Source organism: Myxine glutinosa, chromosome 12 (assembly GCF_964187855.1).
Source record: "Myxine glutinosa chromosome 12, kmMyxGlut1.1, whole genome shotgun sequence".
In the NCBI taxonomy this organism is placed as follows: domain Eukaryota; kingdom Metazoa; phylum Chordata; class Myxini; order Myxiniformes; family Myxinidae; genus Myxine; species Myxine glutinosa.
Window position 1 is genome coordinate 25,350,092 of NC_136272.1, and position 18,686 is coordinate 25,368,777.

Consider the following 18,686-nt stretch of genomic DNA (forward strand, 5'->3'; position numbering starts at 1 on the left):
ATTTCAAAAAGTTGGGAATGAGTTATGACTAAACTAGGTGGATGGGTTGGTTTGGTGACTAGAACAAGCCGATTAGATCTTGGTCCAGGTCCGAAACCAGATCCGGCCTGTCTGTGGATACAATAGGTAAACTGTTCACCCTGGTGGAGGTATGCGCAATGCATTTGAAAAGTTTTATGGATAATTATGTTTTAATTTCAGAGACAGGAATTCAAAACTTCAAAAATTTCCATCACGTTTATTTGACTTTCATTATTTGTTGGAATTGAATCATCACGTTTATTGGACAGATATTGGTGTTATTCAGTGTGACAATTGATGACGTTGTAACTCCATACAAATGTACCAATGTGTGCAGATAAAGAGAGAGCAAAGACCAATTTTCTGTTCAATGATTGCTGTAGTAATAGAGCAAGCACATATTGTTTCGCAAAGATTATGTCAGGATTGGTTAACATTTAACAAATTATATGACGTACATGGGACATTCAAAGTTCCACAAATGAGATACAATAGTCCAAGAGACATCGACATCATCGTTACGTATGCCGCATGTAGCTGTCGGTTTGCATCTTTGCTGGGAGGGTGGCTGTACCGCTGATGCAGTGCCTCTCCGACCCCACCCGGTATATGAGGCCAATTTTGAATTTGGTCAGGGTGTTGGATCTCACATACTCTTCACGAAGGACACCATCGGATCTGCGACATCCAACAACTAATGCGAGCAGATCGGGACGTCCAGTTTTAACATCCTTCCCCGAGGGACAACTCACAATGATGGCATGAGAAACACCAGGATGACAGCTTACAGCTGGCCCAAGATTCAAACGCTGGTGAGACTGGCCAGCTCCAAGGTATCCCTTACACAAGCCTTATTCAAGAGACGCCAAAGAGATGTCGCGAAGTGTATAATTCGGTGTGTGTATAAAATACAACTGCTGGCATGTATTGGGACTATTGTGAGTATCTCATAAATATAAGTTTGTGAGGGCTGACAGGGTGGCCTAGAGGTATGGTTGGCCTACGTCTAAGCTATCTAGCCTGGGTTTGAATCCCGTTTGAATGTCATGTAGTCTGGGGTGTGTAGAACTAATCAGCGGCACAGCCCTGTGTTGCATATGGATGAACAGGAAATTAGTGAATGGCTCTTCCCCCCCCCCCCTTTTTTGTATGGAAGATCGAGGCTCATGTAAGAGCTAACATCAATCACACAAAAAAAAAATGGACACACAAAACATACAATAAAGGGAGCAGGAGACAAGATGGGGGAAGCACACAAGTACAACAGCAGAGAATAAGGACATCGGAAGATCTGCGGGAGGGAGAGGGCTTGGGGGGAGGAGGCACGGGAAGGCGGGGGGAGGGGGTGGGTGGGAGAGGTATAAAACACATGGACTCTGCTAGGATTTCCAGGAAAGAAGTCGGAATTTCAAAAAAAATGGATCTGGGGGTGAATTAACCTGGGGTAGAAAAGATCAAGGTTTTGGATGGGGGAAGATAAGAGATGGAGGTGAACAGCTGTTTTAAAGACCTGGAGGGAGGAGAAGGATTGAAGAGAGTGAGGGAGTTTGTTCCAGAGGCGGGAGTAAAGAGGAATGCAGGAGTGAAGGTGAGCAGAGAGTCTTGATTTTGGCAGTTTTATCAGAATATCTGAGATATCTGAATGTATCTTCTTCCCAGTTATATCTGCTAAGAAAATACCTTTCAGATATCTCTGAGATAATATGCACTTCAGTATTGTTTTGGTAAACTAAAGTTTGCTTTGTGTGTTCTGTGCATGCCAATAAATCGATGAATTGTGATAGAATATCGCAGTGGGACCATGAACTTCAGGACGCACACTCGTCCAGCATGAATGAGGTAGGAAGTGCGGTCTAAACCAATACGATCGTTCGGGCAAGATTTGCTTTGAGGCACAAGTTATCAGCTGGTCGAAAACAGATTTCATTGAGTTCATCGCAATCTATACTGAGTGATAGCAGCAAAAGCTGCAGTCAACAAGTTCTGCAAATTTTTTAATGCATTTTCACAACTTGTTTTTCTGTCCTTTGTCCCCTTATTCTTCACGTTCTAATCGTCACTTCCAACTGGGGCATGTGGCTGGCAAGCTCATCGGTAAACAAGCACGCATTCTGTATCCGTGCAGGAGTCGCCACTGAGGGGGTCTGGAGAGGTCGTGGAACTACGAGAGGACACAGAGAGCGCTCTATTTGGGATTTTGCTTCTTTAATCCTATTGCTGAGCATTTCCCAAAGAGAGTCTTGTTGAAAAGACCTGCGGAATGGGTTGTTGTCATTGGTATCCAAGAACTTCAGCTCGTTGTCATCAAAAATGTCGATTCCCGAGTACTTTTCTTTTGCCCTGAAAGTTGAGAAACATTTATCAATTTCAACTTTGGGTACATTTCGTGCGCTGGCTTGGAAACAAAGCGCATTGCTCCTTTGGAAAACGTGCTTACTCAAGGGGGCATCCGAGCCCACGCACCATTGAAGCCGAGCCCACGCATCCGAGCCCATGCACCACGTCAAACTAGGTCAAGGTTTAAATCCAGTTGCAGCATGTCTGGCCGTCTGGGCCAAGGGGGGAGGGTGTTATTTGGAGCGAAGTATAGATAGACAGTCCACATAGTATAATGAGTTCCCTTAAAAGGAACTTCGATCAACACAGGATGAGGCCATGAGACCCATCAAAGCCTGTGCCTGTTGCCAACCCAACCCATGGATGTTTGTTCCTGCTCTATCTTTTTAATATTCGAGCATCAAACAAGGAAGCGGAACATACCATTTTTGAAGTCTTTGCTATGACTGACGGCGTCGAATCATCGACCTCCCAGACTCGGATGGGACAGAGCTCGAAGCACTACACCACCAATTATGATGAATAACTTTTAAGCAAAACTTTTTATTGACGTGCTGGTCTGTTATCGCTCTTTGTGAGCATTTACCTCTTGATCCATGATGGACTCCCCACACTGCGTTGTACTTTGTATCCTGACACCTTTGTTATTCATGAAGGAAAAAAACCCATTGATGTTTCCTATTGTCTGTCCTGTAAGGAATGTATTTGCAAGTTCTCGTCCCTGAGTATTGCATGGCTCTATGGAAAATATTAAAAATGCTCTTTTACTTCACAAGGGCTTTAAAGGCACAACCAGAAAGCTCAGATGTGAACAACCCTATTTTTTTTATTTTTTTTTGTATACAGAATCGAGGCTCGTGAAAGAGCTAACATTTATCACACAAACAAATCAAATAGACAAACAAAATATATAAAAAGAGGGAGCGGTAGACAAGATGGGGAGAGAAGGGGAAGCACACAAACACAACTTTTGAGAGCAGGGACATCGGGATATGTGTGGGAGGGAGAGGGCTTGGGGGGAGGAGGCGTGGGAAGGGGGAGGGGGGAGGTGGGAGAAGTATACAACACAAGGACACCAATGACTTCCAGGAAAGAAGTTGGTATTTCAAAAAAGTGGATTTGGGGTGAAATTAGTGGGGGTAGAAAAGATCAAGGGTTTGGATGCTGGAAGATAAGAGATGGTGGTGAACAGCTGTTTTAAAGACCTGGAGGGAGGAGTGGGATTGAAGAGAGTGAGGGAGTTTGTTCCAGAGGCGGGAGAAAAGAGGAATGAAGGAGTGAAGGTGAGCAGAGAGTCTTGATTTTGGCAGTTTAACCATAAAAGGGTTGCAGGCAGATCTTGTGCGACCTGTAGGAATATTTAGGGGACAGAGCCCAGAGAGACCTGGGGGGGGGGGGGCAAGGCCGGAGAGGAGTCGGTAGAAGACAGAAAGACCACCAACCTGCCTGCGGTGAGTGAGTGAAAGGCCCTCGAAGTTAGCTTCATCGTGGGAGATTCCAATGATTCTGAACGCTTTGGTTTCAACAGCGTGAAGATGAGCTAGGTGTGAGGCAGGAGCACCAGCCCAGAGGGGAGAGCAGTATTCCATTGAGGTGCAGATGAAAGCCTTGTATGTGGTGAGGAGCTCAGGTGTGCCAAAGAAGGACTTCACACGACGGAGGATGCCCAGTCGGCAACTGGCTTTGGAGGCCAGATTTGAAATGTGGTTTTCCCAGGAAAGATCATGGCAGATAGTGAGGACCAAAAGCTTGAGTGACAGAACTTCTTGGAGAGGATTATTCAGAAAGTGGATGGGAGGGTTGTCCAGTCGGTCTTTGCAGAGAGACATCGTAAGAGTGTGAGATTTGTCAGGATTGAAAGACATGTTCCACTTGTTTGCCCAGTCTGTGATTTTGTCCAGGTCTGCAGAGAGTGAGGAGGCTGCAGACTGCCGATCTGAGGAGTGAGGAATGGAGCGACATTTACATTTCACATACAAAGTGAAGAACCAGAGAATTAACCCTTCAGGATGGGTTAATTCCACAAAAATTACAGACGGGTTAATTTCCCCAGAATTGGCAGAATTTAGCATAACTTTTAATGGGAGCGGCAATATGCTATACATATTTGTACAGAGAGAAGTGGGGTCCTTTCTCCACTCTGAAGCCCCCGGCCTATGAATTATTTTAATCGCCTAAAATGCAAGTATAAACACTGCATAGTACTGTGCACCTGGCTGGGCTGGGAACAGTCATGCTGAACACCTTATACTATTCTAAACTCTGAGATGGAGAATAATCTCTGGAACCCTATAGTCAACCTTTACCGTGGATGAGCTTCAGGTGGGCTGACCAATATCGCACCCCCGGATGCTCGAGAATACCTGTGGATAGAGGCCAATGTTGACCTGCCCATCCATGAGGAGCGGCTAGTGAACCCTCCAAGACCTTGAATGAAGTCACGAAAGCCTTTTTGGATTATGAGAATGACAGCAGCCAACATGAACGGCAAGGAGTTGTGATGCCAGTAATTGGAAAAGGCTTCCGTTTCAGCTAATCTGAGACCCTATCCAAGAGCCCTCGGTTTTGATCTACACAAGACACCAGTGGAGTAATCTCAACTGACTGCGAACTCTACATACAAGAACTGCTCACCATATGCACGAGTGGAAGCTAACTAAAAGTCCAGAATGGTACTTTGGTCATCCAGATCAGAAAGTCCTCCATGTAGTGGGAGACTGTGCACAGAGAAGATTCATGGGGTCATTTGCAGAAATACATGACTCTGCAATGAAGTGGCTCTCATCACTCAACATGCAGTTATAGTGTTTACATGATCACCTGAATGAAGAGGAGATCACATAAAACCTTCCCGTTCACACCTCGAGTACAACTACTAGTTTTCAACTCAATCCATCCAGTGGTTCAGCACGACATAGAAGTCAAACAAACGAACAAGAAATATGTCGTGCAAAGCATGGTATTTGCAGGAATCCAAATAAACAATATGCTTCTAGCTTTTGATTGGTGAACCAATTCAGTGACAAAATATTCAAATTTTGCTCAAGCTTGCAGAGTACCCAGCCTCTGGGTGGGTAGAGCTGGCACATTTATCAAGATGTAATTATCAGTATCTGAATTTACATCTTGATAATTATAGCATTATGATATTGCTCTTTTGGGAGCCACAGACAAGAACGTGCATCATGGCGGTGACGTCACGGCGTTCACCTTAGGTCGGAGAAGGACATAATTAGTATAATTTGCGTGCCTGACCGCATCTAGTAATGACTCTGGTTTGTGTTTGGTGAAGCGGAAGATAATGTTCCACATAGCAGGTGGCGCTTATCGCTCCTGGTTCCAAGCAGCAATTTCCGTATGGGACTCGGTGCCGGCGCTCTCACCACTCACTGTTTGGAGTTGCATAACATATATATTAGGGTGGTTCTTAGCTACATAAGGCAAAAAAACATTGTTTGAATTGTGTTACTCCTAACCTTAATCCTTTTTGGTATTGAGGTAAAACTTCTGCCTGTGAAATATTCTTTGAATACATCAACTTTTAGGGGTTGCACAGTGACTCATGGTTGCCAGCCACTCAATGTTTGTGCCCGATAAGCGTTGATTTCCTGCAATCGGGAAACCTCTTGTGATGTTCTGTCACAACTTGAAGCAGATACTGGGTTTGCTGTTCATCCCTTGTCAGGAGACGATTGTACTCTTCAATGAGAGCAACTGCATACACTAGAGTACAGCTGTACTGTATTCAATTAACTTCAAAACAACTTCAAAATGTGCAGTACATAGCAAGGTCATAGGTCAACTGTAATGGTCAAAATCACAAGTATAGCAGTGGAGAATAAATAATTATCAACTCCAAACATTTATGCGAGCCAAATATGTGAAATTACAAACTCCGTGTGCAACCCATACATCTAGTCCAAATGGGTCAAACTTTCACCAAATGGGTTTGTTCATCCATACAAAAAATGTTAAGTATTAGGAGCATGACTTTTCTAAGTTTCATTTTTTAGAACCACCCTAATATATATATATATATATATATATATATATATATATATATATATATATATATATATATATATATATATATATATATATATATATATATGTATATATATATATATATATATATATATATATATATATATATATATATATATATATATATCAAGTTGTGCCACTAACAGCTGGCAAGTATTACAGGAGGGAAAGGAAGTATGTTGCTGGTATGGCTGGATTTGGAGAATGCATATGGGTCAGTGCCGCATGCCTTAATCAGATATGCCATGGATTTATTTTGGGCACCATGAAAATTTAGGGATTTTGTGAGGGCATATTATGATCACTTTTGGATGTGGTTTGCGACACCGTCCTACATAAGTCATAGGTGGATGAGATGGAGTCGCGGTTGCAACAGGAGGAGGTCGTGGAAATGGTACAGCATGGGAAGCTTGGTTTGAGGTGGATAAAGCATGAGCTATGGGGAAAGGCATGTGTGAAAGAAAGGAAGAAGATGGTTGAGAGGAAGGTCAGAAGAAAGGAGGAGGAGAGGACATATGTGAAAGCAGTCGGACAGGCACAGAAAGATGCTTGAACTCGGTGGGAAGGTGTTCAGATGAGGACGTTGAAATGGCAAAAGATTTGGAGGATGGAGCCAATATTGTTTGTTTTTTTAATGGATGCGCTTGTGTTTTTTACGTAAATGTTCATAGAGATTTTTATTTCACAGTTTTAGAAATTACAATTTTCAAATACTACATATCAATTGAGGTTTTTTTTAACACATGTGTTTATATAACGTAAATTACGGACACTTTCCGATGGTTCTGTGATTTTTCCTGGTGTACTAGCTTCGATGTCCATCGGCACGCCAAATTTCAGCTTTCTACATTACCCAGAAGGTACCGAACCGTAATATCAGTGAGTGAGTGAGTGAGTGAGTGAGTCAGTGGTTAGAATGAGCTTTATATATTAGATATTCAGTGGGTAAGCCATCTCAAATCACGATTTCAAACACGCGTTGTCATAATTATGAAAATATATATCCATATTCCTCAATTTATTATAGTTATTATTGACTAACACTTTGTCTTTCGAGACAAAATGAAGAGTGAATACATTTGAGAGAAAGACAAAATGTATGTGAGCTGTCTCGGCTCTGGGGTGCATTACAACACTCTGGAGAAAGGATTGCCTCAAAAATAAGCCATAAACTAATTAAATCAATCCCAAATGAAGTCGAGGATGTTCTTGAGGCAAAATGTGGTCACACTGATTTATTGATTACAAGGGGAAATGCCTGTCAAAATGACGAGTGCTCAAAACTCAACACAACACAGAGGATTACAATTAATACAAAGTTATGGATTACATCCGATGAATTATTTGCAATTATTAATATATTCCAATAAATTATACTTTACCTGGGGATGATTAGAGCTGATGGGAGGAATTTATCAAAAAAAATGGTCAAAACTTTACATACTGTAATGAGAGTATTGTAACTTTATGTGAGAGTATTAACACAATCGCTCCGGCTTCGATTTTGGATCATGGAAGCTCCTTGGGGGAGAGGGTGGAGGGGGGGTTAACCCCCAAACTTTGGATCCCTACTTGTCCCTTATTAGTCCCCTACCGGTGTACACCGGAGGGGACTATAGGTTTGCACGCCGTCCCTCCGTCTGTCCGTCCGTCAGTCCGTCAGTCCGTCACACAAAGAACAGTTTTCCGGACTTTTTTTTCTAAACGCTTCATGCTAATGATTTCAAACTTGGCACATGGTTTCCTCATGATAAGCTACAGATCGAGTTCGAACTTCACGACGTTTCGATAATTTTGGACAAAGTTATGGCACTCTGAACTTTGGGAATTCTGATAATTCTGATGATCCTTAAATCAGTGTCATTTTAAGTTTTAATTTCCTTTAAAAACCATTTTCTCTGCAATAATAGGACCGATTAAGATCAAATTTTCACGGTAGGGGGGACTCGGTCTGTAGAATATTTTAATGGTAATTATGACGTCACAGGTCACGTGGTTCGGCCGCCATATTGTTTTTCGTGAAAACACGAAAACCCCTTTTTCTCTGCAACGGCTGAAGAGATCGAGGCCAAACTTTGCAGGCAGAATCGCATACCCATGACGAACAAAAAAGTCAGCGAGCATGACGTCATGCATCACATGGTTTCAGAGTTTTGACGTTTTTAAGCATGAACCTTTAAAACCGAGCCCCTCCATCATTTTTGATCCAATCGAGGGGAAACTTCACAGATCTGTTCAGCATGTCGATCTACTAAAATGTCCTTTTGCAATTTGCAACAGGGCACGTGGTTTGGCAGATATCGTTAATTAAACGAAAATATTTTTAAAATGGATATCTCTTGTTTATTCTAGAGTTCTCCTCAAGCCGCACCGCGCGCCCTCAGCCTCGGCTCGCGAACGTCAACAGCGCGACACAGCGCGCGCTTTCGGGAGGGGCGGAGCCAAGCCGAACAACATATATACACATCGATCATTGATCGTGAACCGGAAAATATAATAAATTACTGATATTTAGCGACTCGAAAGGTTCTTTATCAACAACTTATTTTCTCGTGCTTCTGCTGACCTGTCTGCAAGGTGTATAAATCGAAGTCCCGAGTGCGAATCACAGGTGAGCCCATCCTGAGGTAATTAGCGATTGGGAACGATTCAGAACCTGTGGGTAAATAACCCTTGGAAATTTCCCCAACAGTTTTCCGGACGACAGTCTGGCGGTAGGGGACATGTATTGCACCGCAATACTCAGAATGCTTGTTTACCAACCGATTGCTCTGAAACAGCCCTTCTTCTCGATAGTCTGCAGGATCGCTTGGTCCTAGATTTTTCTATTTCATATCTTTCGAATTTGGATCATAGGTGCTCCCAGGGAGGGGGGGGGGGTGAATATATATTGTATGTGTGTTTCTCGTAACGGGTCTGGGTGGTCAGGTTGCACCAGCCTCACATCTTCGCTCCTGTTCAGACTTTGTCACAGATCGGCCCCTAAATGAGTCCAGATGCGTTGGAGTTACTGCGAGGATTTTCGAGTGGTGGCTGGTATCTTTCGAAAAGTGCAGGCCAATGTGTGCTGTACTTTGTCCTGCGGGCAAAGCGGTCAAAATTGACATCCCAAAGACATCAACAATATGAATCTTGCTACACATGGTAGCTGCATGTTTTGATTACATGGTTCACTTACTTACATGATCAGCTATTTTCAGGAAGCTGAAATTTATTAGAGCCATTCCATTGATGAATTGTATCTTGAGTACAGGGCGATTAGGTCAAATATGAATACAACCACAATGAAAGAATTTTTTTTTAAATGCAATGGATGAGTCTAGCTACTGCATGTCGATAAGTACAAGTCAGTCAAACATTGAAACAAGTGATTGTTCAGTTAAAAAGTCAAATTATTGTAAAATAACGATGTAAGAAAGTAAAGTTTTCAAAAGTTCATTTAATTTTGTTGAATTTAATCTCAGGGCGTGCATGGATTTATTGAACACCCCACAGTATATGATTGCAGATTTTAATATGGAAGCTGTATCTAAGGGGACTACCTATGCATGGTGTTGTCTTAACGGTTGGGATGGCTGAGTTGGGACCCTACGGTTCTGAGTTCGAATCCTGGTCTCCCGTTAAATTAACACAATGTAGGTTGACTCATAGTAGAGTATCAGTACTAATGTCCGATGACCAAATCTCTGGAACAAAGGTTTGAAAGTGTTTTTGACTTGCCTGAAGGGTACTGAACAAATTTGGCTTGGGCTGCCTTCTTCAAAGTTCTGGCAATTTTCGGTAGGGGTCAATTGAGGTCAAACAGGGGTCAAAATTGAAAAATATTCGAATCCTTTTGAAAAGTTTACCAAATTATTCGTCTGGTCATAACGAATCCAAAAAGGTATAGTTTGCCCTATCTGCGAACTTTAGTTACCGCGCTATGGACAGAAACATGAAAAGGTCAACGCACTTTGGGCAGGGGGTCAAATTTACTAATACGGTTAAGATTGTCCAATTTCAATGATCCTGGTGTCTAATTATATGTTTTCTGACATGACAAATTCAACTGAACAACTTTGAAAATTCAAAATGGCCACCTTGACCTTGAAATTTCAAAATGGCCGCCATAAATGAATGTTTGTATATGATTGCAGATCAAACCGATAAAATCGGGTAACCCGGTTTTGCGGTCAAATTTTTCCATTTAAAACATGTTTAAAGTACCATATTGACTGTGAGTGTCTATGACAAGACAGTTTGGCAATTCAATATATTTACGCATTTTTTAAATGGCCGGCATGGACACCAAAATGGTGACTAAAAGATGTGAAAAAAGTTACAGAAGCTATACATTTATAATCAAGTATAATGAGATTTTCTTTAAAGTACCATAAGACATGATGTACAAGAATGTGTTTATTTTACAAAGGTGACTCCAGATGCATGTCCCATATTGAATTCCATACAAAATGCAATATGTTGATGAGTATGGCAGGCTGTGAATAACTGCACTTCAACAATGTGCTTTGCTCCATTGGTTGAAAGTTTGTGGACAATGTTGGATAAAGCTGTTTTTATAAATCTTAAGGGGAATTGCAATAAAAAAGGCTGTTGAATATTGAATGTACACATTTCTAAACCTGAATCATAACCCTGACTGAAGGCTAGACTAACATGAGCTCTTTTTTTTTTTTACTCTTCCATCTATCCTTTCGTCTTGGTAGTATCAAGACCCTTCTTTTTTTTTTTTTTTTTTTTTTTTGTATACAAGATCGAGGCTCGTGAAAGAGCGAACATTAATCACACAGAAAGACAAACAGACACATAAAACAAATAACATCGGGAGCGGTAGACAAGATGGGGAGAGAGGGGGAAGGACACAAACACAACATTTGAGAGCAGGGACCGAGAGACATGGAGACATCGAGAGATCTGTGGGAGGGAGAGGGCTTTGGGGGGGAGGCATGTGAAGGGGGGAGGCATGTGAAGGGGGGGAGCCATGTGAAGGGGGGGGGTGGGAGAGGTATAAACATATGGACACTGCCAGGATTCCCAGGAAATAAGTTGGAATTTCAAACAAGGTGGATCTGGGGTGAATTAGTGGGGGTAGAAAAGATCAAGGTTATGGATGGGGGAAGATAAGAGATGGTGGTGAACAGCTGTTTTAAAGACCTGGAGGGAGGAGAGGGATTGAAGGGAGTGTGGGAGTTTGTTCCACAGGCGGGAGAAAAGAGGAATGAAAGAGTGAAGGTGAGCAGAGAGCCGAGATTTCGGCAGTTTAACCATCAGAGGGTTGCTGGCAGATCTTGTGCGACCTGTAGGAATATTTGGGGGACAGAGCACAGAGAGAGCTGGGGGAGCAAGGCCGGAGAGGAGTCGGTAGAAGACAGAAAGACCACCTACCTGCCTGCGGTGAGTGAGTGAAAGGCCCTCAGAGATAGCTTCATCGCGGGAGATTCCAATGATTTTGAAAGCTTTGGATTCAACAGCGTGAAGCCGAGCCAGGTGTGAGGCAGGAGCACCAGCCCATAGGGGAGAACAGTATTCCATTGAGCTGCGGATGAAAGCCTTGTATGTGGTGAGGAGCTCAGGTGTGCCGAGGAAGGACTTCGCACGACGGAGGATGCCCAGTCGGCGACTGGCTTTGGAGGCCAGCTTGGAAATGTGGTTTTCCCAAGAAAGATCATGGCAGATAGTGAGACCCAAAAGCTTGAGTGACAGAACTTCTTGGAGAGGATTGTTGAGAAAGTAGATGGGAGGGTTGTCCAGTCGATCTTTTCGGAGAGACATAGTAAGAGAGTGAGATTTGGCAGGATTGAAAGACATGTTCCACTTGTTTGACCAGTCTGTGATTTTGTCCAGGTCTTCAGAGAGTGAGGAGGCTGCAGACTGCCGATCTGAGGGAAGAGGAATGGAGCGGCAGAGAGTGGAGTCATCAGCAAAGAGATAGAGAGGATTTTCCAGAGAGTCAGAGAGATCATTGATAAAGACCAGAAAAAGCACAGGGCCCAGCACACTTCCTTGGGGAACTCCAGCCTGAACAGGAAGGGGAGATGAGAGAAATCCATTCAGGGCCACACGTTGACTACGACCAGAGAGGAAGTCCGCAAGCCATGCATGGAGATTTCCATGGATACCATAGGAGGAGAGTTTGGTGAGCAGAGCTGGGTGCCAGACCGTATCAAAGGCCCTTGATATGTCAAGGGAGACAGCTCTGATTTCCTGTTTGGCATTGAGGACCTCCATCCATTGTTGAGACAGCAAAACTGTGAAAAGACTTCTGTGAAAAATGTCAACACCTGTACTGAAACCTGATCCAACCAGAAAAAGGGGAAGATGTGCGATAACTGGACTTTGTATCTTATGTTATGAAGAATGTGACGATGATAAGAGCAACCTCTCCATAGATGCATGGGACCGCATGAAGATGCATGGGACCGCATGAAGATGCATGGGACCGCATGAAGATGCATGGGCACAAGATTGGAGAGGACTGCATAAATTTGGAACTTTTTATGATAGTCAATTGGGATACTTCACTTTTATGAAGAAAAAGAGAATCAAGATGAGACCTACTTTTCATGGGGTGATTATGCCAACAATGTTCTCAATCTTGTTCTTGCTCACCATCCGAAGGCATCAAAGATCATATTTGTGAACGATCCATATGACCTGGATATAGGTATGGCGTACAGGACAACCAGGACAACCTGGATATAGGACAGTGAACATGAATGGCGTACAGGACAATCGTCTTTCATTGGTGGAACAAGAAATGTCTACATCAAAAGAGATAACAAACTGCCAGCTGCTAAGCACTTTAACAACATGTTCAAGAACCCAGGAAACAAAATCCGCCTGCAGCAATTTCTGAAGACTGAATTCAAGACCCTGTCACTGCAACATCTGGACAAGGCTTTTGTATACTCTGTGAGGGACCGCTGCTGTGACTTGTCAACTGATGTGGAGATTGCAGACTTCACATGCCAGCATGTTGAAGCAGACACAATTCTTCGATTCATATATTCCCAACTTAGGAAGTCTGGAGTACAAGATGCCGTTGTTATTGATGCGGAAGACACAGATGGACTTATCTTAGCCGCATATGTAGCCCATCAAGTGGAACAAGGCAATCTTTGATTGCAAAGCACTGTGCAATGAAGACATTGCTAAAGTAATAATCCCCTTCCATATCCACACTGGCGCAGATGCTGTCTCGAGCTTCTATGGTCATGGCAAGAACTCTGTTTTTGACAGTGCCATGAAATCACATGAAGCAAGGAAGTTGCTGTCAGGACTCGGGAAAAGTCTCCCAATAACAGCAAACACGCTATCTGACATGGAGCTGTTCACCATCAGGTACGTACACAAGGAGAACAGGAGCAGCACACTTGGTACAGCGCGGGCATCAAAGTGGGAAGCAATGAAGAGGAAGATTCCTCCTGATAGCGATTCCCATAATTTGAAGGTCACGAGAGCAAACTATCAGGTTTTCATCCTGTTAAACTACATGTATCCAGATCCTCCACCGTCACCTCTGGAACATGGTTGGAGTATGACAGAGGACATATGCTCCCCAACACGTTACACACAGCCAGCTCCACCTACGTGTCAAAGTAACATTGTTGTTCAAGAACCTATCACAACAATAGTGAACGATAAACAATCTGACTCTGACATAGATTCGGATATAAGTGACATTGATTCTGATTCCGGTGGATATGACAATCAGTAGGACAATGATCTGTGAATGGAGCAAGATGTAAAATATGTTTCTTGTATCATAGAGGTAGATAATTGTAAATGAAAATGGATGATATCAGTAGATGTGCTGATGCTACGTGCCCAAAGCATGGAGACAAATGTATTAAAGTGTTTCTTTAAGTCTGTCACTATTAACCAACAGTATATGTTTGACCAATTAATGACCCAAGGTCCGAAAAATTGAAAGCAAAACCGGGTTACCCGATTTCATGTACAAACATTCATTTATGGCGGCCATTTTGAAATTTCAAGGTCAAGGTGGTTATTTTGAATTTTCAAAGTTGTTCAGTTGAATTTGTCATGTCAGAAAACATATAATTAGACACCAGGATCATTGAAATTGGACAATCGTAACAGTATTAGTAAATTTGACCCCCTGCCCAAAGTGCGTTGACCTTTTCATGTTTCTGTCCATAGCGCGGTAACGAAAGTTCGCAGATAGGGCAAACTATACCTTTTTGGATTCCTTATGACCAGACGAGTAATTTGGTATACGTTTCAAAGGATTAGAATATTTTTCAATTTTGACCCCTGTTTGACCTCTTTGACCCCTACCAAAAATTGCCAGAACTTTGAAGAAGGCAGCCCAAGCCAAATTTGTTCAGTACCCTTCAGGCATGTCAAAAACACTTTCAAACCTTTGTTCCAGAGATTTGGTCACGGGACATTATTAGGCTACTGATCCTCTACTATCAACCTGTCATCCTTCTGAGGTCGACGAAATGAGTACCATTGTACTGGGAATAGGCGACACTGCATCAGCGGCACAACCGTGCCCTCAGCTAATGCTGCTACCTGCAGTCCTGTGCTGCACACCAAATAATAAGTACAGGGGACCATCTATCAGTGGGAATGGTCAGAAAACCAAACAAATAAACGAATTGTTGGGTGTTTTGTTGCAGACATGAATTGCATTGACACGCACAAGGAACTTTGGCAAAGGAGGAGGCCATTCGGCCCATCATGCCTGTGCTACCCCAACCCCATGAACCATCTACATGCAAGGTACCAACAAATCCTGTCAAGATCCCTGTATCCCTCTATCTCCAATGCATCTATCGGTAGGTACCTATCGAATTCCAAATGAAATCGAAGCGTTAACAAATCGTGAGCTACTCGGACCACATACTCGTATATAATTGGGGTGCAGCGTCTTTCGGTACCTCGTTCTTGATGACGATGTTGCACTGCTCTACGACCCTGAAGCCTGAACCCTTCTGAAACATGTGACCCCCTCCACCCTAAGAAGTCCAGCGCACTTGCATGAGGAAAGCAACGCCATGTGCCCCTTTTTTATGACCGCATTCGGGTCATTAGATACCATTTGGGAAGAGTCCAAAATAGGTTGAGCCATTGGGAGTTGAGACCGAGCGAGCTCAAGTTTCGTGCGTCAGAGGTGACGTCATCCGGCGTTGTATCTTTTACGTCCAGGCCGAAAGGTTTTGCACAAGTACGCCATTGCAATATAAAGTGCACAGAAGAAAGAAAGTACAACATGCACAACATGACATTAAATTGAGGTTGCATTAATTTGCCAAGTTTCATTAATTGTTAATATAATTACCATTCTATATCACAATTATAGGACCATTATTTATATATATCCTGTCATTAGTTATACTAGGGCGTGCCCGTACTATATATATATCTAAAATTATATCCCCCTCCTCTATTTACATGAAATGGTTTGGTCCATTCGCAAAGCCAAAGCGAACGGCTTGCGAGTACGGTGACTATCCCCCCCCTCTATTTACATGAAATGGTTTGGTCCATTCGCAAAGCCAAAGCGAACGGCTTGCGAGTACGGTGACCATACCTTGGGAACCACTTGTCCGATTAATTTCAAACCTTGAAAAGGCACATCCTCGGGTCCCCAGCAATATACCTGGCAAGTTTCAAGTATATCGGACCGGTAGTTGTCGAGAAACAGCGGTCGCATACAGACAGACAGACACACAGAGATTACTGGAATTATAGATAGATATATATTTATATATATCCTGTATATCCTGTCACAAGGTGCCACCCTGAAGGCACCTTGTGATTGGCAGGTGGTGGCAGACCTAAAGCCACAATTGGTATTCCCAGAGGAGATCTGTGTGACAAGGTTGCGGCCTGACATTGTCATTTGGTCAACTGCAACAAGACAGGTCATCTTAGGGGAGTTGTCGGTACCTTGGGAAGAGAACATGGAGGAGGTGCACGAGAAGAAGAGAGGAAAGTACAGTGAGCTGGAGGCAGAGTGCCGGGAGAAGGGTTGGCGAGTTTCGTGTCAGCCATTTGAGGTGGGGTGTAGAGGGTATATTGGCAATTCCTTTTCAGCATTTCTTGCTAGGCTGGGAGTGTGTGGGACAGAAAGAGGGAGGATGTGTGACAAGGTGGCCCAGGTTGCCTTGAAAGGCTCATTTTGGATATGGAGGAAGTTTATGGAGGCACGTCGAACGGTGTAGGTTGGTTGTGTGTGTTTTTTTTGTTTTTTTATTATTATTATTATTATTATTATTATTATTTATTTTTTTTGTTACCATTATTATTTCTTACTTTGTATATATGAGTGAGTGGGTGAGGGTGTGTGTTTTTGCATGAATTAATTTTTGCATGGGTGTGTGTTTTTGTGTGTTGAGTGGTGTATGATGAAAGGGTAGGTGGTTGGTTGGTTGGTGTTGTGTGTGTATGGGTGTGTATGTGTGTGTATGTGTGTGTATGAATGATCTGGTGTGTTTTGTTGGTGAGTGGTGAAGGGTATAAAGGTGGGTGTTTGAGTGTTCCACCATGTTTGTTTGGTGCTGTGGATTCTGGATGTCGAGGTGTTGTTGTTGTTCGCACTGGCTGGGGGTGGGGGTAGGTACGCATCCAGGTGCAGTTGCTGCATGTGGATGTGGATGTGCCCCTGCTGGCCCACCTTAGCTGACCGTATTGAGGTTGAAGGGCCGAAACGGGATGATGCTGAGGATCTCGACTGAGGACCCGGTCAGTGTGGCACACTTGTGACCAGGTTTGTTTTGAACTTATATATATATATATATATATATACATACAGTATATGTATATATTGTTACGGGGTCCTCCCCTTACCTCTGGTCTCGGTAGACCTCCGAACCCCGAGAGGGTCCACGGCAGAAAGATATGTTATCCTTGGTTGAAATCAAGCAAATAATGAAACCCTCAATGGAACCAGTAAATGAAACAGTCAAATCAATAATGCAACCACACCAGGTTATGAACAAACAATAATATATTAGAAATCACACAGAAAGAGCCATACCAATAATGGGGCAATCACCCCTACTATCAAATCTTACGATGGTAACCTTATCAAGCCCCTTAACCCCAAACTCACGGCACCGTCCCAATGTCTCTGTGTGCTCCCGCAATCGGGGAGTCAAGGCCCGATCAAAGTCAATTGAGGCGTAGGCGATCGAGGCGACCCCGAGGTCACGTTGTTCAGCACCCAGCAATACAGCAGTGGAAAGGAACCTCACAAAGACGCGCTCTGACATACACGTTTGCGGTTCATTCCGCGAGCCTCCGTATAGTTCTCAAGTGCCCTTTCTTGCACAGCCGTCCCCGGCAAACCACCGGGGAATAATGCCCAGCTGACATGACCAAAACCGGTTCACTGCAGGTTGCTCGTGTGGCGAAGATGGCGGACGGCTTTCACTCGAACCCGGGCTTTGAGGCCAGGATCCTCCGGAACCTCAATGAGGATACCCGACGACACAGGCTCCATGCACTCCGGCGATATCTCTTATCGCCCGAACTTCCCTTCAAGGACGCAAAGTTCACTTGCACTGTACGTCGACCGCTCGGTCCGGAGCTTCAACAACCACGTCTCTGCACAATCTCCTACCGCCTCTTCTTCCTCGCTCCAGCTCTTCCGGTCACGATCCGGATTTCCGGGCACATTTTTACCAGGAGCGCTTTTAAATCTTTTAACTATAATAACCCTTTCCCTTCAACCACAATCACCAGAATACTTGGAACCAACAACAATAATCATAACAACAATCATTAGGGCCGAATCCATAACACTTCCCCCCCTCAAGAAAGAAAGTTTGAACACAGCGAAAACTTTCTTTGCATGCCCTCTTTAAACAAGCAAAAGTAAATTTACAACCCAAAGCAGCAATCCCCGTGGGCAACAATATTCAACCTTTCCCAAAAATAAAGCAACAACATTTTACACAACACCCCAGAGCGTTCCCAAGTTAATTCCCTCTGGAACAAGCGTCAACATTGACATTGTCCCTGGCCCTCTGATTTTTACTTCTAGTTTCTCTTGAATCAAGAGGTTGTGATGAGGTTAATCAAGAGGTTAATCAAGAGGTTAAGGGGTTGTGATCAAAAACCTAAAGGCCAGCAAATCTATAGCACTTTCCCCGGGAGGCCGAGCTGAAAGCCAGGTTCCATGGTGGTTGGGTGGTGAGGCCTGGAAGTATTCACTACATGGACACCTTTAGGAATGTGGAGTTCACGGTTAGTCCATGCTGGAAAGTTCACGACCTGGACGCCTTTAGGAACGTGGCGTTCATGGTTGG

At 43.5% G+C, this 18,686-nt stretch overlaps 1 protein-coding gene across 1 annotated transcript in view; it reads left to right on the top strand.

Moving 5' to 3' along the window:
• The first annotated feature begins 506 nt into the window (after positions 1-506).
• The window catches only part of LOC144888507 (uncharacterized), an 82,894-nt gene continuing 64,714 nt past the window's right edge, over positions 507-18,686 (top strand). Inside the window, exons 1-2 of the mRNA XM_078766598.1 lie at positions 507-833; positions 15,051-15,153. Coding sequence (XP_078622724.1) covers positions 15,147-15,153 — 7 coding nt within the window. The 5' untranslated portion in view covers positions 507-833; positions 15,051-15,146. The remainder of the gene's footprint in view (positions 834-15,050; positions 15,154-18,686) is intronic.